The sequence below is a fragment of the Anser anser genome (assembly GCF_964211835.1).
Source record: "Anser anser genome assembly, chromosome: 8".
NCBI lineage: Eukaryota > Metazoa > Chordata > Aves > Anseriformes > Anatidae > Anser > Anser anser.
The window spans coordinates 5,557,645-5,581,490 of NC_139728.1; the positions used below are offsets into that span (position 1 = coordinate 5,557,645).

The 23,846-nt window shown below is 38.3% G+C and overlaps 1 protein-coding gene across 4 annotated transcripts in view; it reads right to left on the reverse strand.

Annotated features, from left to right (window-relative positions):
* CAMSAP2 (calmodulin regulated spectrin associated protein family member 2) overlaps window positions 1–23,846 on the reverse strand; it is an 80,954-nt gene that overhangs the window by 49,995 nt on the left and 7,113 nt on the right. For all 4 annotated transcript variants that reach the window (XM_083846715.1, XM_083846714.1, XM_083846713.1 and 1 more), the window contains exon 2: window positions 18,956–19,215. In XM_083846715.1, coding sequence (XP_083702841.1) covers window positions 18,956–19,215 — 260 coding nt within the window. The remainder of the gene's footprint in view (window positions 1–18,955; window positions 19,216–23,846) is intronic.

Consider the following 23,846-nt stretch of genomic DNA (forward strand, 5'->3'; position numbering starts at 1 on the left):
TCACTGGAATAGTAACTGACACTTTTCCTTTTAGAAATTATTTTGGTGAAGGCATGGAAAATAATTATAATACCATCTTCCCTAAGCACATTTTCTTTCCAAGAAGCCTTTTTAAAAATCAAAAGGATAATTAGTTTGTGCCCCCCCCATAGAAAACACCAGAATGCTTTTTTCCCCAAAGGTGAAGGACACAGCAGGAGCCCACTAAGAAATGCTGTGAGTACCTCTTAGTTAATTGGTAACCAAGATAAAAAAGATGCCTGGTCTCACGCTACACGGGTATCTGATTGTAAGCTGCACTTTTTAAGGCATGAAAATGAATTGGAAAAGTGTCTCCCCTCCACCTCCCTTTGGTAATGAAATAATTGCCAGTTCATGTGTCTATTTAAAGATTAAAACAATAAAACACACGATCATGTTCTCATTCCTCATGCCTTTTTGGTTTATAATGTTATTCCAGGAGGTGTTGCGTAATTAGTACCTCTCAAAATGGTAAAGTAAGCTGCTGCAATAACATTCACATTGGAGTAAACAACTATTTTCTTTGGCAAAATACCGCTCCTCCTTTTCTCCCCAACCAAGGCAAGCTGAGTAAGAGGCTGGGATGATAAATGAAACTAAACAGGACAAAACAGCTGAAGACAAGAACAGAATACAGAAACATGACAAATCTTAACTCCTACCCTTTCATTTGCAAAATATCACTTTTCAATGACTTAAGATGGCGATCACTGGAATGCATGTAGGCATTTGCTGCGCCTCCAACACCAGTGGTAAATACCAACAGCATTATTCGAAACCTCTGCTACAAGCACAAGAGATGTCAGTGCACGCTGCCCAGAAACCACACAGGCCCCTGGCATAACGACAAAGTCTTTGCTTCAGCAAATGAATGATCCTGTGCTTCAGCAAAACAAATGATCCCCAATCTCAGCTATTAAATCACACTGTTAATCACAGAATCACAGAAAGGTTTGGGTTGGAAGGGACCTTATAGCCCAACCAGTTCCAACCCCCCTGCCATGGGCAGGGACACCTCCCACCAGACCAGGTTGCTCACAGCCCCATCCAACCTGGCCTTGAACACCTCCAGGGATGGGGCATCCACAGCTCCTCTGGGCAGCCTGTGCCAGTGCCTCACCACCCTCATCATGAAGAATTTCCTCCTAATTTATAATCTAAACCTACCTTTTTTAGTTTAAAACCATGCCCCCTTGTCCTATCTGCCCATGCCTTCTTGTGCTGGGGGGAACTGTGAAGAGGAGTGGAGAAGGGAGGGTTCTGGAAAGCCAAGAATTTTTAACTATTCTTCAATAGATTCAGAAAATAACAGCCATAATTAAGCATCATGTCCCACCAGCAGTGCCACGTGCTGCAATAGTTAGATCAGCGCTGGCCTAGTGCAGAAGATACGTACAACTGTTGTGTGTTTAAAAGGGTACAAATCCAGGCCAGAGTCAGGCAGTTTGATTAGCTGCACTGTTTTGTCAAGGCGATGGGGTACAGTCACAGAACAAGATCTTTGCTGGGTGTATTTGGCATCAGAACATTTGGGGGAACTGAAAACAGTTTTGCCTGAAAGGTGGTGTGAACAATAAGGACCGCAGAGGAATGTCATCAGGGCAGGCCAAAAACTCCGGAGAGGTACTGCTACAAGAACCCCACTAATATATTTTTTTTAAAACGGGACTAAATAAAGCAACGTAGAAATTGCTGTTCACTGAGTTGTCCAACTCTGACTGCCTTATTGCACTTTGTGTTTTAAATGTTGTTTTCTTTTCCACACCTCCTTCTCACTAAAATTATGAACCAAGAGACATCTGTTCTTTCTTTACAAACGTCCCAACTCTGTAATCCCATAATCCCTAAATGGGAAAGGGTGATTATTGGAAGCTTGTCTGAACTGCTCATGAGATACACTACTAAATGTATTAGCAAACACAAGTCAGCAGCTTGTATGTGCCATCAGAATAAAAGGCAGTAAGCGTAACTTATGTTACCTGAGAACCCAAAGGAAAACATTATCAAACCTAAAAATCTGTCTGTCAGTATGGACAGGCCAATCCATTTCAAAAAAAAAAAAAAAAAAAAAGAAAATCAGTATTGATGATGATGATGCCAAGATGGCATGGACACCATTAGAAAAACTGGTATATAATTCTCTAAAGAAGAAATAGCACATTTAGTCACAGGTAACAGGCAATACACATTACAGTGTCTGTACAGTCTACCTGATAATCCAAAACAGTAAACAATTCTGCTAAAGAAAATTAATGCAATACACACTATAGATGCATGAACACTTAGCATCCTCAAGCACTACTCAAAAGACAAAATTCTCTGAAAGTCTCTGATGCTCTAAACAAATATTTTCATCTGGAAGCCTCAGTTACAAAGTAAATAGTAGATTTAAAATTAATCTTTCCTGCATGGGGACCTGCTATTCTCATGAAAGTGACTTAGGAAGTATAAGTTGGGACCCTCACCTGTTACTGTTTTAGTTACAGTGATGCTGGTAGTACAATGAAAGAAAGTCCTGAAGATACTTCACTGCCAGATTTTCAAAGAGAATCAATTTGCTTGTTCTGTAGGTCTCGTGCTTTGATTGAAAAGTAAGATAGAAAAAAAAAAAAAAAGCTTTTTGCTCCCTCTCACAGATAGCACATGGTAATCCAACACTTCTCAAAGAAAGGTATTTCCCTGAGCTGTGCACCACAGAATTCATTTTCACCTTGTCTCTTCTCAAAGCTAACCTTTAACACTTTACTACTGAATTCCACGTGGACTTAGTGCAATACTAGTAACTGGCATCAGTGCAAATATCACTTAATGCATGGTTAGAAAAGCATTATCAAAAAAAACACAAAACAATTATCAAAATCTGTAACTTCCTGTAATATATTCTGATTTCCTGTTTTAAACTAAAATACATTATTCTGCCCCAGAAACTATGACAATAAGGTAAGTAATACTGTCACGCCTAACAATTTGCAGTGTATTATTTTAATCTGCAAAGTACCATCTACACAGATGCCACTGCAAGGACAGAGGAGGAGAAGTGGGAGTTATACTGCAGAAGAAAATCATTTATCATCCTTCTGTAAAAGATATTCCTGGCAATAGGCATTATCACAACATGCCTACACACAGATCTTGAGGTCTCTACTTTATTGGGGTTGGCACAGAGAGATGATACCTTTTAGATGATACAACTGAAGAACTTTCAGGAAGGATCTCCAAGCACTCAGCTCTGGTTATCTTTTGGTAACAAAATAGAAGGAAGTAGAAAGAAGTTAAGTTGCTTGATGATAACAAAGCTTTGTGAATTCATGCACTGTGTTCTTCGGGCTCAGCAGTAACTTCACTTCCCCTTACCCTCCTACCCAGCCCTCATTCCAAGTCTTCTGGAAGATCCAGTTGCCATCCTGAGCACTCTAATCTCTCCCATTTTTCCTCAAACCTTCATCCTGAGGGCCTTCCTGAACAATTCTCAGTATGTGCTGGCTGACCAGGAAGGAAGCTCATCAGAATCCACAGCTATTTGGATCGCACTTCCATCTTTCCTTTGTCAAATGAGTAAATTTGTCTCTCTCTTCTCTAGTCCAACAGCTATCTCCAATACACTTGTAAAAACTTGAACAAGAAAGAATTTGTCAAATAAATAACGAGGAGAAGACAGATAGAGGCCATGCAATAAATGGAACAACAGTCAGAAACAAAGTATCATTTGACTAGAGTTAAATTTGCAAATTCAGATCGTATTTTAAATTCTTTTGAAAGAAGGGCTGGGAAAGATACTGAAGCAATACCAAGAAAAATATCAGCAATGTGTGTCTTCAGGAAAACTTGAAGATAAATGTAGTCAGTCGTCATACTGGAAGAATGGTGTTATTCTAGATGAAATAAGTAGCAGATAAAATCTAGAAGACTACAGTTTGGATAAGACAACAAAAAGGACAATACAGTCAAATAGTAATATTTTAAAATACTAGGAAATCAGTCTTGCATGATTTGAACTTGAATTTATTCATACAGATACTCGTTAAGTGTTATTTAAAAATAATTACGAACGAAGACCTTCATAAAGGAAAAAAGTGATGTATCTGGCAAGAAAAACAGACATTTTTCACCACAGAGAGTGTAGTAACATTTTAGATTACAATGCGGGCAGTCTTTTGTGCCGCTGTCCAAGCTCTCAGCCTAATAAAGATGGCTAGTTGCTCATTTCATTGATGACTGAAGATACTTACTACGTTTAAGGATGATGGTGTACTGAGAAACTTCTCAACCCTAACATGATCACCTGTGAGATCAAATCAAATGATGGCCTGATGAGAAGGACTTCTAGTTGAGCCACCCTGAAAGAGATTTCATATTTTCCAAGAACGCTGCAAATGCAAAAGAGACCACCAGCAATTCTGTAGGTAGTCCTCCTTAAGTATGCTCAGTGTTAAGCTGGTGAAAATTGTTAGTCACAATGATGTTGAGATTTTATAACTGAATGCTTTTCATATAGACGAAGGGGTTGACAGGAAATATGCATATTTAAATTCAGACATGAAAGCACCTATCTTCTCCAATCTTTCTCAAAAGCAAAAACTTGCTTTTCATATAAATATTTTACCAATATGCATCATTAAGTTCATTTACCAATTTAGAGACACATTAATCATGATTCCTCAATAGAGTTCAGATGCATAAAGTGATGCCTAAGATAGCTGGTTTAATAGAAGTTTAATCATGATCCTCCTAAAAGCATATAGCATCACTCTACTGTAAGTTCAACAGATATGTATTTATTCATCCCATTCATATCGGCTGCTCAATGCTTTATTTCCCATCATCAATTTGTTGCACAAGCTACTGCTTCCAAGGTCACAAAAGGCAACCCTTTCCGAACTTGCTTGCGCTGCCATCTGAAGTTAGTAGCTCATTTGGGAACAACATGCAACACTGACACTTTAAATTGAATAATTGTTAGAATGGATAGTCCCAAAGTTTTATTTTCTTCCAATATTTCCAGTTTCATGGAAGCAGTGATGTAAACAAATAATGCAATATGAAAGATAGCTTATATATCTGAACTGTGGTCTGGCTCTTCAGAGACTAGTACCTTTAAGTCTTTTCTGCCTTCTAAAAGGCATATTATTGACAGCCTCTGGACTACCTGCAAGTCTGCCGATTTCATGCATAACCTGCATCTTCATCTCAGAGACTAAAGCAAACAAATGAACAAAAAAATGTATCAAAAAATTACAAAACAATTTAAAGAGGATCTCTTTGTACATATCATGCTAGTCTTTCAGTAACACTAAGAACACTGGGGACATTCCAAATGACTAGAAGCAATGAAACAATGGATCGTTATTATTATAATTTTTTTAGAGTCAGCAGACAATACTGATAATTATAAGAATCCATGTTCTTCTTCCCATCCCATGCAAAACAATTTCAGAGTCACAAATCAGCTTGGTATATTAAAAAAAAAAGATTAAACTACTAATTAAAAAAATGAACCTATGCAACATAAGCCACTTTTAAAAAACTCATTTACAAATGTAGCTGAGAAGTACAAGGCATCTAACTCCATACTAATACGTCCTGATTAAATAGAATTTTTAATTCTAGATACATTAAGTGGAGTTATAATCTGGTCAGCTAAGCTTAAAATGGAACTCTAAGCCCCAAATCGTCACTGAATATGTGAATTCTCTGAGAAACACCACAGGGACGAGCTATCTTACCATTTCTTACTATTTATCTTTATTAATGGCCTGGAAGAAAAACTCATCACTGATCAGGTTTGAAGAGAATGCAAGATTTGTGGGAAAAGTGACTATGGAAGAGAATGGATCAGAGGAGTAAAGCAATCAGTTCTCAAATTTGGAGGGTAGCGAGGTGGCTGAGAAGAGAATCAAATAAACCACAGTGAAATGGAAGGGCCCACTTCAGATTAAAAAAGAAAAAAAGCTACATTTATCATAAAGTTGGTATCTTTTCTAATAAAATAAAGGTTTACAGTTGCTTGAGGAAAAGAACCTTAAGCTTAAGGAATTGACACTACAGCCACATGTATGATAAAAGCATAATTGTGTTTAAGTCATTAAGACATCAGATCTTGTTAGAACAAGCAAGGCTGCATTATCCTTCTCCCTCCCCCATAATCAGTACAAGCCAATAATACCAAGCCACATGTAGCCTGTTACATAAATTCTCGGTCTCCCTATGTTCTGGGAAAACCAAATTATCCCTCCATACCTAGAGGCTTATGGGTATTATAATTACTTTTTTTTTTTTTTTTTTAGAAGCACATTGTACTTGAGCAGGATTGGGATTTTTTCCCCCCCAAAGCTCTGACCTGGAAAATTAAGAATTTTCTAGCATATGCATGTTGAGACTTAAAGAAAATACAATTCATAATTCTAACTAAAAATTAGGGTGAAAAACAAGAACAACAACAAACACTGGGGATTACCTGGGGGACACCATAACACCTTAGAATACACCCAAGTTGTTTATTTGACTGAGGCAGTTATTGTCTACTACCCAAAACCTGACAGCAAGTTCAGTAAGTAAACTGACCAGGACTTTCAGCACTAGGGATTTCCTCTCTAGCAGTCCTTTATTAGTCTCTGTACATCTCTCTTCTTCAACTCCCTCATTATTATACCATTTTACTTCCCCCAAACTACCCTATAAGTTTTCTCTGTATTTCTTCCTGTTGCAGAAGATAAAGCTAAAGTCAAGAGTTTGAACAATCCTGTTCTCTGCAAGAACCTATCTGTTAGGCATACTGCCCTGTAGGGAATTCAGCAACACAGAAGTTATGAAGCTCCCTGACAGAATGATAGACAATTACCCTAAATTGCAGTCTTCCTATAGGCAGACACTTTTTTTTTTTAACCTCATACACACAAACATGTCTTTACATAGAACTTCTAAATAGCAGATTTGGTTTTGCCTTTTTTTTTTTTTTTTTGGGGGGGGGGTAGAAGGTGAGGCATAGGGAAAAGAGTAAAAGCTCTTTAAAACTGAACTGAATTTTCTTTCCATCAACGTATTGTCAATTTAATTGTTTCCCTTTTAGCAATTAAGATGTAACCCCACACAGTCATTTCACGTTCAACTTTTTTTTTTTCTCTTTTCACTCAGCATTATGTTTAGTCTCCTTCTCTGGAGATATTCAAGGCCCGTCTGGTCGCCTACCTGGGCAATCTGCTCTAGGGAACCTGCGCGGGCAGGGGTTTGGACCAGATGATCTCTTGAGGTCCCTTCTAACCCCTATAATTCTGTGATTAAAGGTATCAGTGTAATAAAACTCTTAAAAGCAAGTGGAGGTCCTTACCTAAGCTGGCTACCTTCATAAACCAATACCCCAGAAACATAGCGTCTGGGTTTACAGAACTATTGCTATGTAATAGAAAAGGGAGCTTTTAAAAATGTTTATTACCATCATAGCATGTCCTTGAAAAATCAAACACAGGCCATTTTCTACCAAAGGCACGAGGCAGTAATATGTGGTATATTCAGCTTCAAAACAATAAAAGTGTCCAAAGTCACCTTTTGCTTCATTACAGGGGGCAGAACACTGAAGTAGCTGGTCAGCAGAAAGGATCTGAGGTTAGAGCATATAACCAGCTGAACATGAGCGTGCAATGTCGTGCTGTCACCTGCACGTCAGCTGCCACTTGCATACATGTGACTTGCATACTTGAGTCTGCAAAATGCACCAGAAGCTGCTGTGCCCTACAAGCCTCGACGAGGTCCCGGTTAGAATCCTGAGTCCAGTTTTTGTATAAGATATCAAGAAGGATTAGGATCAAATAGAGGACACTTTGAATGAAGTTCAGGTGTGGGAAATAAAGTGCAAGAAAGACGTTACCTGCCCACAGAAAAGAGTCTGCTACAGAAAGGAAGGGAATGAACTGTTCTCCGTGTTCACAGAGACACAGCACAAAATAAGAGGCTGATACAGCAACAGAAAAGACTTAAGTAGGATAAAGTAAAGGCAACAGTAAGGACAATGGAACCATCGCAACAAATTCCCTGGGAAGGCTCCGAAGTGTTTATTATTTAGCCTGGTTTCAGAGGTAGCCAGACACCTCCTAGGAATGGCACATGGAACTTGAGACAGAGAGCATCTCGTGACTGCCTTCTTGCTCTGATCTGTATCTTACCTCCTCATCACCACTAGCTCATCCGCTCCTGGCAATTATTCATGAAATGTTGAGACCCTGTGGTAGGGCTCTCCTGACTGCTGATGCAGCAAAATAATTTTATGGAAGAAAAAAGACCTCACAGCTGCCCCCAAACCTCAGAGCTTAACTCATAAATCACAGGTCAGCAGGCCAACGTCAGTAAAAATGGGACTATGGTTGTAAACGACCTGTAAGCAAGCCTCAAAACAAATGATGTTGATAATACAGATTGCATTTTCTAGCTGTTTTTAACAGCATTTAATTTGTATCTACTATAGTAGTAGGTTAGTTGCCCAAATGCCACTATCCGGTTTACTTCAAAAGATATTAGTACCCTTTAGTAACAGATACCTCAAATCTATTTTAAGAAACATAAGTTTATGTACGAGATTTCCTAGTATGTATCTTACAGTCATATCCTATAAAACTGAGTATTCCAAATGAAAAATTAGTGCGATCCACCCTTACATGCTCACCCAATATCTGTGTGTTTGGTCTCCTATTCTTGCAAGTTTTCATCTTTTAAAATTTTAAAATTTAAAATTTTCAATCATTTTCACCTGACACTTCTTTTTATTAAACCAAGCAGTTTAAAACTGCAATACATACTTCACATTGTATAGACATGCCATTTAATAAATACTGACTTGGAGGTGTTCTAAACTGTGTTCCAAACACATCCAGCTTAAAGCTTATGAAGAGCTTTTGCCACTTCAACTTCTGAGAGATGCCATCAATCTTGACAGACTGTTGTAGATCTCCAGTTAGTAGAGATGACGTATGATCCAGATACATGATTATATAAATTGTGATAAAAATAGCTTTTTCCACTCCCTAAAAATGATCAAGTTGTAGCATCTCTTTCTGAAACATGTTTTGCTTCTCATCCACTGGTCTTAGATTCTTGTTTGGGAAGCCAGAGAGATATCTTCTGCTGGGAGATACCCTTCCTGATGGATTCCTGGTGGATAGCATAAAGCTGAAAATCTTCCACGTTTATAGTAGACAGTCACTTTGTTGAAGAGCACTATTGCAGTTAGCTTGTAATTTAAATAGTTTAACAAGTTACTAGATAGTTAGTGTTTCATTAAAACTCTTACATTGCTTTATTTACATAGGAGAAATTTATTAGATTTTACTTTGGGTAACTTGGAAATACATTCTGCAAAGTAATAAAATTTCCTATTAGTCTATAGAAAACTTATAAAAACCTACCATTTCATATAAAATACTCAAGCATACTGATATTTACTGAATTTCACTAAGTGCTGAACAAAAAGAGTAGACATACCATGAACACCTTAGAGCATTTTGTTCATTCAATTTCAGAGGAAAAAAAAAGTCCCAGAAATTTGTTAAATTCCAAAGAGACTGTAAGAACAAAGATTTTAATGTTATGATACATCTACTGTGATGACAGAGTGTGCTCCTGGCTGATAAGTGAGGGCAGACTGCCAGGTTCATGTGTGCAGATTAACAAATGTAGATTAGCAGCATTCTTTTGTAGTGCATTGGAGCAGCTGCTGCATTATGGTGAGCACAAACTGTATTCCTTCAGCATTCAGTGCTGTTTTGTCCCCTCGTTGCCTGTGTGCGTACTCCACAGAGCTGGTAGTGAAGCTCTCCTTATGTTTACATGACAGACCCATACCTCCTGCTGAATGCAGCTCACTATTTTCCATAATAGGAAGAAAGCACTGCTCTTAACCAAGTCACTGCCTACTACAAACATGCAGGATCTTTAGCTTTCCCCTATCCATCAGAAGAATATTAGGAAAGATTTCTCTTCATGTAATATAAACAGACCAATGAAAGAAAGATCTTCCAGGTAGTCTGTAAAACTATTCAGAGATTCTTCTTTCAAAAGCAGCTTAGTTACTATAACTCCAAACACATATTTAACCAAGCAGAATGAAGATCATTCCTAAATATTTAAATAAACTTTTCACATATTTAACAACAGACAAAGAAAGTTCACAGCAACGAACTGGCTGCCAAAAGCTGAACCGGACTACTTAAGCAGTATCGTTAAAACTGGGAGAAGATGATCTTAAACTGTTTAACAAAACTGTATTTCTTTCAAGATTAATGAAAATACTTCCTGACCAGTTTAGAAAGCGTTTTGTATATGGTATCTGCCATCCTTCACAGGCTTTAGCTCTTAATATTTTTTTTCATAATTTGTCCCTCCGTTTAGCTCTTTTCCCTTGTGTGGCTCCAGGATTGCTGTGTTTTTGTTGCTTTTGTTCTTTTAAGCCCTTCCTTCTCTTCCCCTTTTTTGTGTGAGGTTAACAGCAGCGTGAGAAGGAACACAAAACAAGAATACAATCAGAAGCTTTTTGGTTCAAAACTTTAGTGAACCTAAGGCAGAGGAACACCAAGTATTTTTTCAGCTCCAGCAGCATTTCGCTTCCTAATTAGCAAGGAAGTGAACAAGACAGACAACCAAAAATGATGCACTACTGTATCTTCCCAATAAGTCATCAGACTTTGGAAAGTATTAGCTTCTCTCAGGTATGCTTTCACTTTACTTCCTGTCATCATTCTAACGATAGTGGTTTGGTTTATTTAGTGTTTATTTAGTGTTACGTATCAATTGAAAGAAGATATTCTGCAATATTCTCTCCTCATTTTGGAGAGAGAGGAAATACGATGCCCATAATTTCACATCAAAACAAGCACGAAGTACTTTGTTGTTATTCCCGAACATTGCCTATTACATTCCTCTGGCAAAGAGAGCTCTAAGGCCAGCTCTGTACAGATCAGGGAGTTTACAGTGGTTCTGAGAATGTACTTTCAATGCAATACAAGCATCACGACCTATTCAACACGACCTGCACAACTGAAATGAATCTCACAAGAGCTGTTAAAGAGCAATCAGATTGTGTTATTTTACAGGCAAGAATTTTTATCAGTGCAAACCTGAAATTGCAGATACGTTGCTGGAACCCTGAGTAAAGCCACAATCCTACACAGATGTTTGTACTGAAATTCAGGATGCAAAAGGGGAAAAAAATGACAAGTGTGAAAATTAAAGCTAAAGAAACATAGAAGACTTCAGTTTTCTTTTGTTGGGGCAGTTGTGAATATGAAAAGTTTTTTGTTTGTTTTTAATACATTAGAACTCTTGGAAAGGATCAGCCAAAGTACTCCTATTTTGTACTCTTTATAGACAACTTTGGCATCAGTAGCTCTGCTACCTGCTGTATTAGTTGGTGCACAAGTTGAGTAGACAGCATTCCATGGAAACCTTAATGATGCTGCAGAAGGCTTTGCGGTTACCTAAGTCTTCCACAAATTTCTGATATCGATACCTACATGACTGGAGTTCATTCCTACCCATACTTGCCTACAGCCTTTGTTAAACAGATTTCCAAATTGATACTCTATGAATAAATGTCTATTTTCTCCCATAAGAGATTTCTAATAATTAATTGTGTTTTGCTCCAATTTTTCTTTTCAGCTATTTGTAGGCTAAGATGTGTATGGATAAAAGTAAGCTTAGAACAACTCAGATATATAATTTTAGTTCAGCTGCAGTTTCTTTTGACTACAGCCCATACTAATCACCAACAGTGCTAAAGAATGCATTAACACCAAATAATCAAATATACAATTCAGTTTCAGAAAAGGAACAGACTGAGATTAAATACATTCTTCAGTCCCAGAAAATTCGGTAAATAAAACAAATCCCAGTGACTCGCACTGATAACCTGCACTGGTTTTGTGCACACAGTTCTAGACAAAGGTACCCTAGAAACAAACCCCAGTCCCTGTGGCTATTTACATGAAACTGAAAAAAACATTTTACATAAGAAACATTTAAAAAACAAACAGCAGTATGAGATGGCAGAACAAAATCCCGAGCCTATAAATTAACATAAACTGCATGGAATACACTGGGACCCTACGAGCTCTGAGCAGAACAGACTTTATGAGAAGTGTAACAGTTACCACAACCAAAGTACAAACTGACACCTTGTGCCCCACGGGTCTGGGATCCATGCTGCCTGTGGGACACTGATTTACTACCTTCGACAGATGTGTGTGCAATACTAACCAAAGGGAGATGGTGTATCTGATACAACATAACAAAAATACTGGATCGCTCTTCTTAAGCAAATGAGAACCGGATAAGGGACTTTGGAGAAGAGACTAATCTAAAACTCAGTCTACAGCAGAAATAGAGGAAAAATATGGAACACCTAAGGAATACCTTATCCCAGCCTTTTGTGTGGTGTATTAGTCTCTGAAACGTCTAAACCTAAGAAAATAATTCTAAATTCAGGTTGTGCCAAAACTACTTTTGTTTACTATTGTAATCTTTTGTCAAGCATACTGCCATGCAAGATGCTTAAGTATCACAAGTCAGTTAATATTAGATTCTGCTGTTTTAACTAAGATAATATCTAATGGCTCAAGTCGAGTAATTGCACGCTTTTCTTACGTGCCCTCAACTAACAAGTAATTCACAATAGCACAGGAATGGAAACTTGTTACATCATGCCCAAAACCAGACAACAAATTCTTCAAGGCAGAAGCCACATGCAATTTCTTTGTTCTGTGAAGTGTGAGTACACTTTTTGTTGCCTTACAGAGGTAAAGGAATTCAGCAACATGCAGAGGCTGCAGCGTGTAGCTGCAAGCTAACGGGTGAGCTGCTGGAGTCCTTCGTCAAGGATAAATATTCCTCTGATGAGAGGGAACGTCATTTCAAATGAATGCACTCTGAGATCAAAAATCTGGATTGGAGGATGAGTTAACTACTTATCATCTGCTGTCTTATCCAGGAAAAGATGCAGATTCTAGCTATGGGTACAAAATGGCATCATCAATCCCCATTCCTTCCCCAGACATTTCAGAGGCCACAACTAACTTTACAATTACTAGCAGACAACAGAAGAGCTGAACTGGTGCACAGGTCCCAGGAACTGCCTCTACTCCCTTCTCAGATTTGCTTCGCATCAGCTCTGCTCCTGTGAAACGAGTACCCCTTGGCAGGTGGGCAACTGTAGGTGTGATCCTAGAGCAAGCACATCTTCCAGTTTTGCTCCTTCTGAAAAAGCAGAATTTGTGCTGTGATCATTCCACAATGCAAGCCAGTAACTGGGAGAGACATGGAAATTTGCATTAAAAGAACGCTCCCGATCACAACTGAAAAGCTAATACAGACATCTAATTATACATCAGCTGTAGCCCAGGTTCACAAATCACCACAAAGAAAATCATTGCCAGACTTCCTCACAGGAGACATTTTTAAGGAAAAAAGTAATCTGCAGCTGAATTGATAAACAATTTGGATGATAGTGCACTACTGGCTGACAAACTGGGAGTATACAGAGAATTTAAGTGTTTCTTGATTAATGAGAGCATTTTTCAAAAATGATTATACATTTAAGATCACTGTTCAGCTGGCTGATTTTTTTTTTTTTTTTTTTCAGCAGTATTTTTCCAAATAGGAGTTCAGGTTTATGCACAACTTATGCTTAGTTTTTTTATTGTTGTTGTTGGTTTGTTTTTTAAGTATTTTTCACTACTGAGATAATTATATAAAGAAAAAAATGTTATAATAGCCTATTTCCCTAGAGATAGTGTTTATATATGATATATTCACTGATCTGTTTCTAGTCACTAAATTTTAAGAAATAAGTATTTTACATATTTAAATCAAGTGAACACGTTCCATTTTCCTGCCCTCATTATCGTATATTGATAGATTTTTGGTGCAAGCTTGGCAGTAGTCTATAATATTCCTGTATCTGTTCATGCTCTTTCCCCCTCACCCCTTAATACACACTGGTTTTAAACAAGTACTTAAGATTTCACGTAATTATTCCTCAAGCTTGAAATTTAGTTAGACTTGGCCCTGCCATGTTAGGGACAGAAACTGGGCAGCACAGAAGTCCACAGCTTGGGTAATTACGCAGCTTCAGCTTCCCTGCAGAGTATCAGGCAGTTTCCCTGCAGAGTACCAGGCAGCAGAGAATTAAGATGCTGATTCTTATTCCTTCCCCCAAATGGCTGAAACGTGTTACAGGGACTTAGGGGGGGGAAAACGTTTTTAATTCCTCACTGAATCTATCTATTCTTCCCTCCACTTGAAGAAAATTGACAGAGACCACTAGCATATGGATACAAAATGGTCAGAATGATTAAATATCAAAATTCTTGTAAAAGGATTGGGCTTGTCATAAATACACTATTCAGTTAGTACACAATTATTGGTAAAATGCTGAAAATCGTCTCAAAGTCTCCTCTGGTTCATCCTGTATGTGTATATATATATATATAAAATTATATATAAATTAACATGGAAAAAATCAACTTGGAAATATAAAAGTTAAGCTTGACTTGAACTCTGATCCTACGCATGTTTATCTGGAAGCAAAAATTATTGCATAACTACCAGAACCGTGCTGAATTCTGAATTCTTAAACTATCTCTTATTTCTAATTGCTATAGCCTGTCAAAATCTCCATATGGGAGTGCCTGCTTAAGACTTTTTTTGTGTGTGTGTTAACGCATTGGAACTTGCCAACTGAAATAAGTAGCCTTGCTCATGTTTTTGCAACTCAGTTTTCATCTTAAGTATCAGTTAATTATTTTTTCACTACTGAAGTGTAGATTTCAGAAGCAAAAATACTCTGGTTCTTGGTTGATCATTGTGTCAATTTCAAGCTCTGGTCTATTTTTGCAATGCTCAAAGTCTAACGTGGCAGAACCAAGACTCCATGAGTTCCAAACTGGAGAGCAATAACGTGGTATTTCATTCTTTTGCTCCCCTGCCAAAAATAAAAGCAACAGGAGGATCCTATCAAATAATAAAATTTAACAAAAGCAAACATAGTATTAAGTTTTAATGGCTTGCAATACATGGAGAACAGAAATAGAGGTACCACTGAAGAGATATATAATATCATGTCAAGATGCAGTCCCTCAGAAACAGTTTCAATCACAAGTTTTTAAATTAGAACAAGCCTAAAAAATAACCTAGCTTTCAGTTTTACTACAAAAGCAAGACAAGACGTGAACAAACCAAACATGAGAAACCAAAACAAACTTGACCCCACACAGACTTCCCCACCCTACACAGGGGAGTCTCTAACAGAAACCTTTTCTCCTGTTATTGTCTGTTAATTTTGTGTCTTCCTCAATTCATTCCCATGTAGGAAACTAGTTTATGTATGCACATACATACATGTATTTACATGCATACGTACACACATACACACACAAAAACTTGCCGTTTCCCCAATTAGACACCAATGCAGTAATGACTAACAAGGAAACTAGCATCTATCCTGACCCAAATGTATAAAGAACGAAACACATCCACTTCAGGCTTTTCAGTTTTCATTACATTAGGTGCTCTCTAGCAAAAGGTTCAGTTATTGCTGTCTAAGAAACTGAGAAGGCCAACATTTGACATCGCTGTTTTAAGTATTCTAGTTATACATGAAGCAAATCAAGAAGTAATCACTGCAGCGATCCCTTTACTACAAACACATACACAGTACAAGCAATTCCAAGTCTGCTGACTGCAGCTACATACAGAGCATAAATCAAACAAACCATTCTGTGCTCGTATCTCTTTTCCTATTTTCCTAAGGTAACTCACCCTTTATCTGCTATAGAAATGCAATACATCTAAGCAGAAAACACTTAATATCCGCTAATAAACACCATCTTTTCCTTTTTTGTGGGGAAGACAGGATAACAAAGGTAAGAACTACCATACAGTTTTCCAGTAAATTACTCAGAATTAGACTGAGCACAGGTTTAACACAATCTGGCTTAACAGAGGAATGCATGAGTTAATTACACATGCAAATTTTCCTGTTCTATGTAATTGAAAAAGAAAAATCATTCCATGCTCTAAAACAGGATATATAGCTTACATAGTAAGAGTTGGAGGAACGGAGACATATGGAACACTAGGAAAAGGTACTGGGAGATGTCAAAGGGATAATTTTAAGACTCTGGCAATAGTACAACCACCAGATTTGACGTCCTCTGCCAACTCTACTGAGTAATAAGGAAAAAGGTTGAGACTTCCCAATTAAGACACAGTGCTGCTGCTAGGAATTTGCTTAGGGACTTCAGCATGGCATGACAAATTAAAACCCCTGGGCTACGAATATTAGGATCAAGACTCCAGTTTTCACAGCCATTTCTCTGGTAGCAACTGTGTCAGACTTGGCTGTCCTTCTGCCCAAGACAGTTGGGCTTTCTGGTGTTCCCTGTCACATTGCCTTGGCCCAGCTGTTGCACAGCTGCTCATGAAACAGCCCAACAGCATCGGTTCACTCACCTGATTCACTGACCAGAGTGCTGGAGCACCTCCCCTACAAAGAGAGGCTGAGAGAGCTGTGGTTGTTAGCCCAGAGAAGAGAAGGCTCTGGGGAGACCTTACAGCAGCCTTCCAGTACCTAAAGGGGGCTGCAAGAAAGCTGGGGAGGGACTCTTTGTCAGGGGATGGAGTGATAGGACAAGGAGTAATGGCTTTATATTAAAACGGGAGATTTAGATTAGATATAAGGAAGAAATTCTTCACAATGAAAGTGGTGAGGCACTGGCACAGGCTGCCCAGAGGAGCTGTGGATGCCCCATCCCTGGAAGTGTTCAAGGCCAGGTTGGATGGGGCTGTGAGCAACCTGGTCTGGTGGGAGGTGTCCCTGCCCGTGGCAGGGGGGTTGGAATTAGATGGGTTTTAAGGTCCCTTCCAACCCAAACCATTCTATGATTGTAGGATCTGTTGCTGGCACTGAGGCAGGGACAAGTGACCCAGAGTAGAAATCTTGGATGTCAGCTGTTACAACATTCATGCGTGAATAAATACCTGCTGGACCACATCTAAACAATACAGGGAAGAGCCTCAGATTTCCTCAAGCACTGGAGAAATACAAGATTGCTACTGAAGTATGTTTTAAGCAACATTAATTACTGAATTAAACATTGACATACTGGAGAATACAGACATACCTCAACTGACAGCTCTGAAAACAGATACCTCGTACAACTGTTATAGAAAGGGATCAAATGAAAAAGCCAGGCTCAAGAACGCAAATCAGCAACCTTATCTTCATTCAGGGACATGAATGGAAATTACATAAAAACATGAACAGTCAGGAAGTTTGTTTTTTATTCTTTTAAAAGTTTTTACTTTTATGAACGTTTTAAACCAACACCTCATGACTGTTGCAAACATCCTGCAAATTTTATATCACTTCAGAACACCTCCTTTGATATCTGCACCTTCTTTAACCGAAACACCGCTTGTTCTTTGCTGCACTCTCCTTTATAAAAGGGTATCGACTTCAATAAATAGACTGGTAAGATCTCAAGTTAACTGCATTCAATGATCACAGCTAAAACACACAGAAACAGTGTCTTGACTTGTTTTATTATACTATTGTTGAAATATTGGCATTTTCAGATCTTGAGCACTCTCTGAGCAGGAAAGAATTTTCAATCAAAAAATAAAACCAAAGCCAATGTTCAGAGTTTAATCTTGGTATCACAGACTGACTACTACCACCTCTAAAAAACAAAACAAACAAACAAAAGAAGTGCAAACTATTAGGTCTAGTACTTCCTGGCAATACTGCATCGAAGAAATCATTAATTACTAATCAGTAGTTTTAATTTCACACCCGTAAAGCCTCTGCAACTTATCAAGCAGTAACAATTGATGAAATTAGAGGCTGCCTTTAGTCATACTCTGCCAAATGCTGGTTAGCGTTCTTATATCTCAGTAAACACACAATCCCAATGAGCTGAGCATAAAAACATTGCTATATTAATTTTTCCTCCATTTCAGCAGCAGCTAAAAACTGCTGACCATAAAAACCAGAGGACTTCAAGAGGACAGAGTGCAGTAGGAACAGTAATTCTATTGAAATCATAATAAAAATTTTACGTGATTTCAAATGAACAAACTTGAGTAAAGTTCTGTGTTAGAATGGAAGTTGTCACCTCAATTCCAGTAGTCTCATACTGTTGCTTTCTTATTTTCTGTATCAAGCATTAAATACACAGGAAGGTGAAAACAGTTTTAAATACCTCACTTTGAAGATTATTCTATCATAGTGCCAGTTTACATACAACTTAGAGGAAAGGAAATGGCCATATGTAGCTGTTTTAAGGACTTATTTATTCCTTCATCTCCAATCAAGGAGGAGAATCCATGGCTTAGGAGATTAGTAATAGAATCATTCATCTGTTAAACCTATGTTTTAAGCAACTGGAGAAAGCAAAAGCATATTAAGTCTTCACAAAAGAATATATCATTGTTAGGTTTTACAGTAATTTAATATGTAACTAGTGACTACCGAATGTTATTAGGTTGAATAGCCTGCATGATCTTAACTTTTTCTTTTTTTTCCCTCCTTTTCCATCCTTACAAAGATCTCTGGTTAAAAACACACCTTAATTTTCAAACAGAAATTTTCACTGGCAGTCAATGCTGTAAAACAGAAGTGAAAGTGATCATACTGCCACTACTATGTTTAAAAATGCAACACTTGCACTACGTAGAATGATAGCTGTTTTCAATCTTTAATACTAAGGTAATACATTTGTACTGACAGCTATGAGGAGATGGAAAAACAAAACAAAACAACCATAAGCCTCCCAGTAATGAAATGCATTTGAAAAAAATACTGTAACAAAATGATGCATGTTAAAAAGAAACAGGTATGCAATTTTTGGAAGTACACAGAAGAAACATAATAAACATGTACACTTTAAACACTCACCATCTGAATGGGTTTTTTGTGAAGATCTCGTTCAGTCACCAATTTTTCTTGGTCAGTGACATAAAGGCCTTTTTGTGCCAGAGCTTGTATAACTGCATCATGACCTAGAAGTGGTTTTGCAGCATCACTCTTGAGAATAAGGCTCCCAGCACGACAGTAGAGTTCTGCAGACAGCAGCAAGTTAACAACAGGTGGTTTAATGTGCTCCTGGTCATATTGGTCTGTGTAAAATGGTTCTCGCAGTTCTTCTGGAACATTTTCTACCAAAAAAAATAATAAATAAAACATCTGTCAGTATTAGAAAGGATAGGTATAGCACTAGTTCTTGTTTGGTTTGTTTTTAAGCATATGGACTCCAAATTATGTCATAGAAAGCACCTTCAAGGGAAGGCCAGAACCTTTACTCAGTAACTTTGCATACAAAGGTAACAGTTAAACAATATATAGAAACTTCAGGAAAAATACAAAGAGTTCCACTCTGCAAATGCCACACACCAGAAGGCCAACCTGTGGTTCACATCATCATTAATTTCAGATTTTCTGGTTTTTCCAAATACATGCTCAAACATCCTAATTTCCTTCAGCACAGTATTATATAGGTCAGACATTTAAAGACAAAACAATGTCCATTCAAACACAAAAAAACCTGTCTCTGTTACCATAATAAAATGGAAATGGAACATTTGAGCAAAGATTAATTCCTGAGGCAAAAAGGGAAACTTCCACTCAGCAGCCTTCTAGGTTTTATATACGCATATTGTGCTGCTTATGTCAAAGGTTATGCATTACAGAATGACAATCCAGCAGTTAAGCATAAATAAATGAATGTTTTAATGAAATTAAAATGAAAACAAAACACAATGAAAATTATAGGTATCCTTCTTCTGACAAAATACTGAAGTGTTATTTGCCTATTTGTGTTAGTGCTTCCATTTTAAAAGAAAAAAGTCTATTAAAAGAAACTAGCTTAGCACAAACAGAAAGCTATACAAAATTCTGTCAAGTTATACTGCAATTTTAACCCCAAAATTGGCAGTCCAAGACGATCTGTAACAGTTTTTCCAAATACTTTATACAGTATAACAGGGAGTATACTTCTTGTTGTCTACCACAAATGCAATAGTTATAAATTAATTCAATATGATATTAAATCAAGTAAAATAAATCACCAGTGATGGGGAAAATAACTTGGACATCATTTCAGACTTCACATTTCTAGAGATACGCACTGCAACATGCTCCACATCCCCCTGTAAGAATTTCACTCCACATTGTTTTAAAATTAGTTAAACCAAGAGCATTTATGAAAGAAAGAGCATGTGATTCCTTTCCTGAACCCAAGTGGAAAAGCCTATTTAATTGCTGCAAGGAAAAAAGCGTGTAGGAAAACAGTGATGCAACTCCAGGTTTCTGTCCAATTCCTATCCCCTCCGCCTTCAGCTGGCTAAATGGCTACACAGACAAGATTTGAAGCAGAGGGTGGAGTAAACAGCCCAATACGGGTGGAGCAGGAGAGACAGAGAAAAACCCACAGAACATGCCATCACAAGATAATAACAGATTATCTTCTTCCTCATACATATTCCATTACTGCCCATGTGCTTCCATTATGGGCTCCAGATGAAGAGCTAGCCGCCTTCTAGCTGAGAAAGGATAAGACAAACATCAGACCTTCTCTGAGTTACATGTGAAGTCGGGCTGGGGTGGTGGTGGAAATGAATAGACCGAATCCTTTGTGATTTCTTAGAAAGCCTAAAAAACCTCATTACCATATCAAACAAAACCTTGAGGTAGGAGCAGTTAGATACACACAAACAGAAGCTACACACTCTGCGCTTTAGATTCAGAACAATGGATTTTAAGACTGAAATTTTGAAATTCAGATTTCAAGTCCCAAAATTGAGCCAAAAAAGAAATCTTAAGATAGGAAATAGCAAACCCTTTGTCTGTGAGTCTTTACTGATCTTTATCTCTGAAACATACCTGAAAGTGACAAGATGCATTAGGTGTATTTGCCATGAAAGAAGGACATCCATTACTGGGGTTTAATAATTAAAAAAACAATACACTAAAATCAAGATGATAGCTATCAAAGACAAATAGAATTTTTTATAAAATATTTCTGTATTTGAAAAATACAGCAAGAGAGAAAATTATACTTATGCCATTTCTTTTTCTTCCTTGGTGGTCACAAAAATGAATCCAGAACAGAACCTTAATGGTGTTCACAAAAATAAAACCGGAATAAAAAGTTATTGCAGAAATAGAACAGAGACAGAAGGTGCTACCAAGAGACATGGCGACTGCAGACATTCTGAAGTTAAAAAAAAAACAAAACAAAACATTGTGAAGGCATATACCTAAAGAATCCCTGCCGTAACAAGATCAAAACTTGTCTTCAGAAAAATTCCCCTAAGTTTTGCACACAGGAACACACGCACTTCTTCCTCACTTCTAATGCGTGTATCCAACTGCCCGATATCAGACTGGATCCTGACAGAAGATTCCGACTGGAGGCTAGCTTATGTGACAGTGAAGGAGAACAGAGCAGGGCAAAACACAGCAGCTCGATGTGGGGGGAACCCTCCCAGGGCAGCACGCGCTGCCTGACAGGCCTGGGGAGCTGGAACCTGACGGCTGTGCCTAGCACATCGCCACAACTACCACGGGGCCAAAAGCTATTACCAGCAGCGCCGGCACGACTGGAGAGAGTGGAACTGCCCTGTGAGGCAGGGCAGTGCCTTAACACTAATGCCCATTATGTGCATTTCAGCAGTCCCTTTCCTCTGCCCAGCTGACAAGAGTCTTTCATACTAAGCTCTAACAGTAAGGAACAGTTTTATCATCAATACAGTGTCGCACATTCTGCCACAACGTACCACTGACCTTGGAGTTCATGGCAAAGAAGAGTGATTATGTTAGAGAGATATACTGGGGACATTCAGTGCGGGACTCAGCACGTGAGGAGACGGGGGAGCAGGGCTTGCTGTGCTGCAGAGACCGTGAGGCCCAGCCTGCAGTGCCCAGTGGGCACCTCTTGGGCAGACAGACTCGGGCTGTTCTCAAAACAGGCAGCGGTCAGAGGCTGCCATGAGGTAAATCTCAGCTCAGCATAAGGAGAATTCTCCACAGGAATGGCGGCCAAGCACTGGAACAGGTTGCCCAGGAGGCTGGGAAGCCACCATCCTCACAGGCTTCAGTCCTCTGCAGGTCAAAGCCCTGAGAGGCCTGACCTGGCTTGGCAAACAGCCCTGCTTGGAGCAGGGAGATAAACCATACCTCCAGAGATCACTCGCACCGTTCTTTTCCCCTGAAATTGTCAACAGGATCACAGGTTTCAGTTTTGGAAGCCTGTTCTTGATATGGATTTATTTTTAAAAAAGTTCTCTTTGGAGAAGAAAAAAATGAAAGGATGCATTCCAAGCTTTAAAATAAACACGGGATTTTTGTAAATGAAATAATTCTAGCTTATCTTTCAAGTTTAAAAGTTAACTTTAAAGAGATAGAATTACCTAAAAATAATTCATGGCTACTAGCCCTGAATTTACCTTTAGAAATGGCTTTATTAAAAAAAAAAAACAAAAAAACAACACACACAACTCAATTCTGCTCAGGCGAATTACTCCTTGAGAGACAGTGTCATTTCCTTCTTGGGAAAAAGTTATTTGTTATAATGTGGAAAGTCTAAGCTTTCTTTAAAAATTAACTTTTTTGGGGGGTAAAATTTCCAGATTTCCGCATAGACTAATATAATTCCTGAGTTACATGACTACAAGATTACAATAGTGAAAAACTCCAGATTTTTGAATGCTTGCATTAAGGAAGTGTAAAAACTTAAATAAGAGATCTTTTTGATGGAGGCTTCTATTCCAGAAGATAACATAAGTTAAAAATACTAGGGCTTCCCTATTCTTGGAAGCCAAAAGCCACATTAAACCTCAGACTAGAAAATTTCCAACTCTACAGGCTACTGACTTCCACCAACAAGCACATTAAAAAAAAACTACTTGTAAAAGGCTTTGAGATTTAACAAAGATTTATTCTGTGAAAGTTCTGACTAATACCTTCAAGCACTTCCTAGCGCAAACCAGTAGATGAATTTATGCCAGCTCTTAATGGACTCAATCACTTGGCAGTTTTCTGCGGGACAGCAAAGGTATGCCTTTGCCATACGGTATCAATGTAAGTTACTGCCATTCAGACTCCACTTGCCAACGTGCCACATTGCCATTTCGACACAAAAAGAGTAGAGCCTTCATGAAAGACAAGTCCCCGAGGACTAAGAACAGGCCAGGAAAACGTGATTCATATAATATAGCTTTTGATGAATTTTCATAGTTTCCTCAGTAGATGAGGAAGACATTTCAGCTTGCTGTTGTGTTTTGGAGGGGCCTTTGATTTGCTCTGTCTGCCACTTTCTTATGCTGTTCTTGACTAACTTCTGCCAAGGAGCAACCACCTAGAAGATCAGCCTCTAAAAACTAATGGCAGACTGACTTTCACTGTTACAATTCTTACCTTTCTCCACTGCAACTAAACTGAACTGGAGAGGTACTTGTTTATTTAAAGTATTTCTGTGAAAACAAATCCAGGCCCTACCCCTCCGTCTCTAAATGCCACAAAAATAGACCGCTAGCCCATTCCTTGGGGAGCAGCTCTGGACTTTCAGCATGCAGTTAACATAACATTCTGAGGGTATCTTGCTGATGAGCCATGATGAAATACAAACACAGAAGCCCTGCCACCCTCAAACACAGCAAGTAAGTAGCTTCCATTACCCACAGGCTTACCATGAGACAAAGCCTAGAATCCTCAGTTCTACCTCATGCACCGAATTGGAAAACAACTCGTAAAGATACAAAGGGGTTGAGTATATTGCGAGCTATTCCTC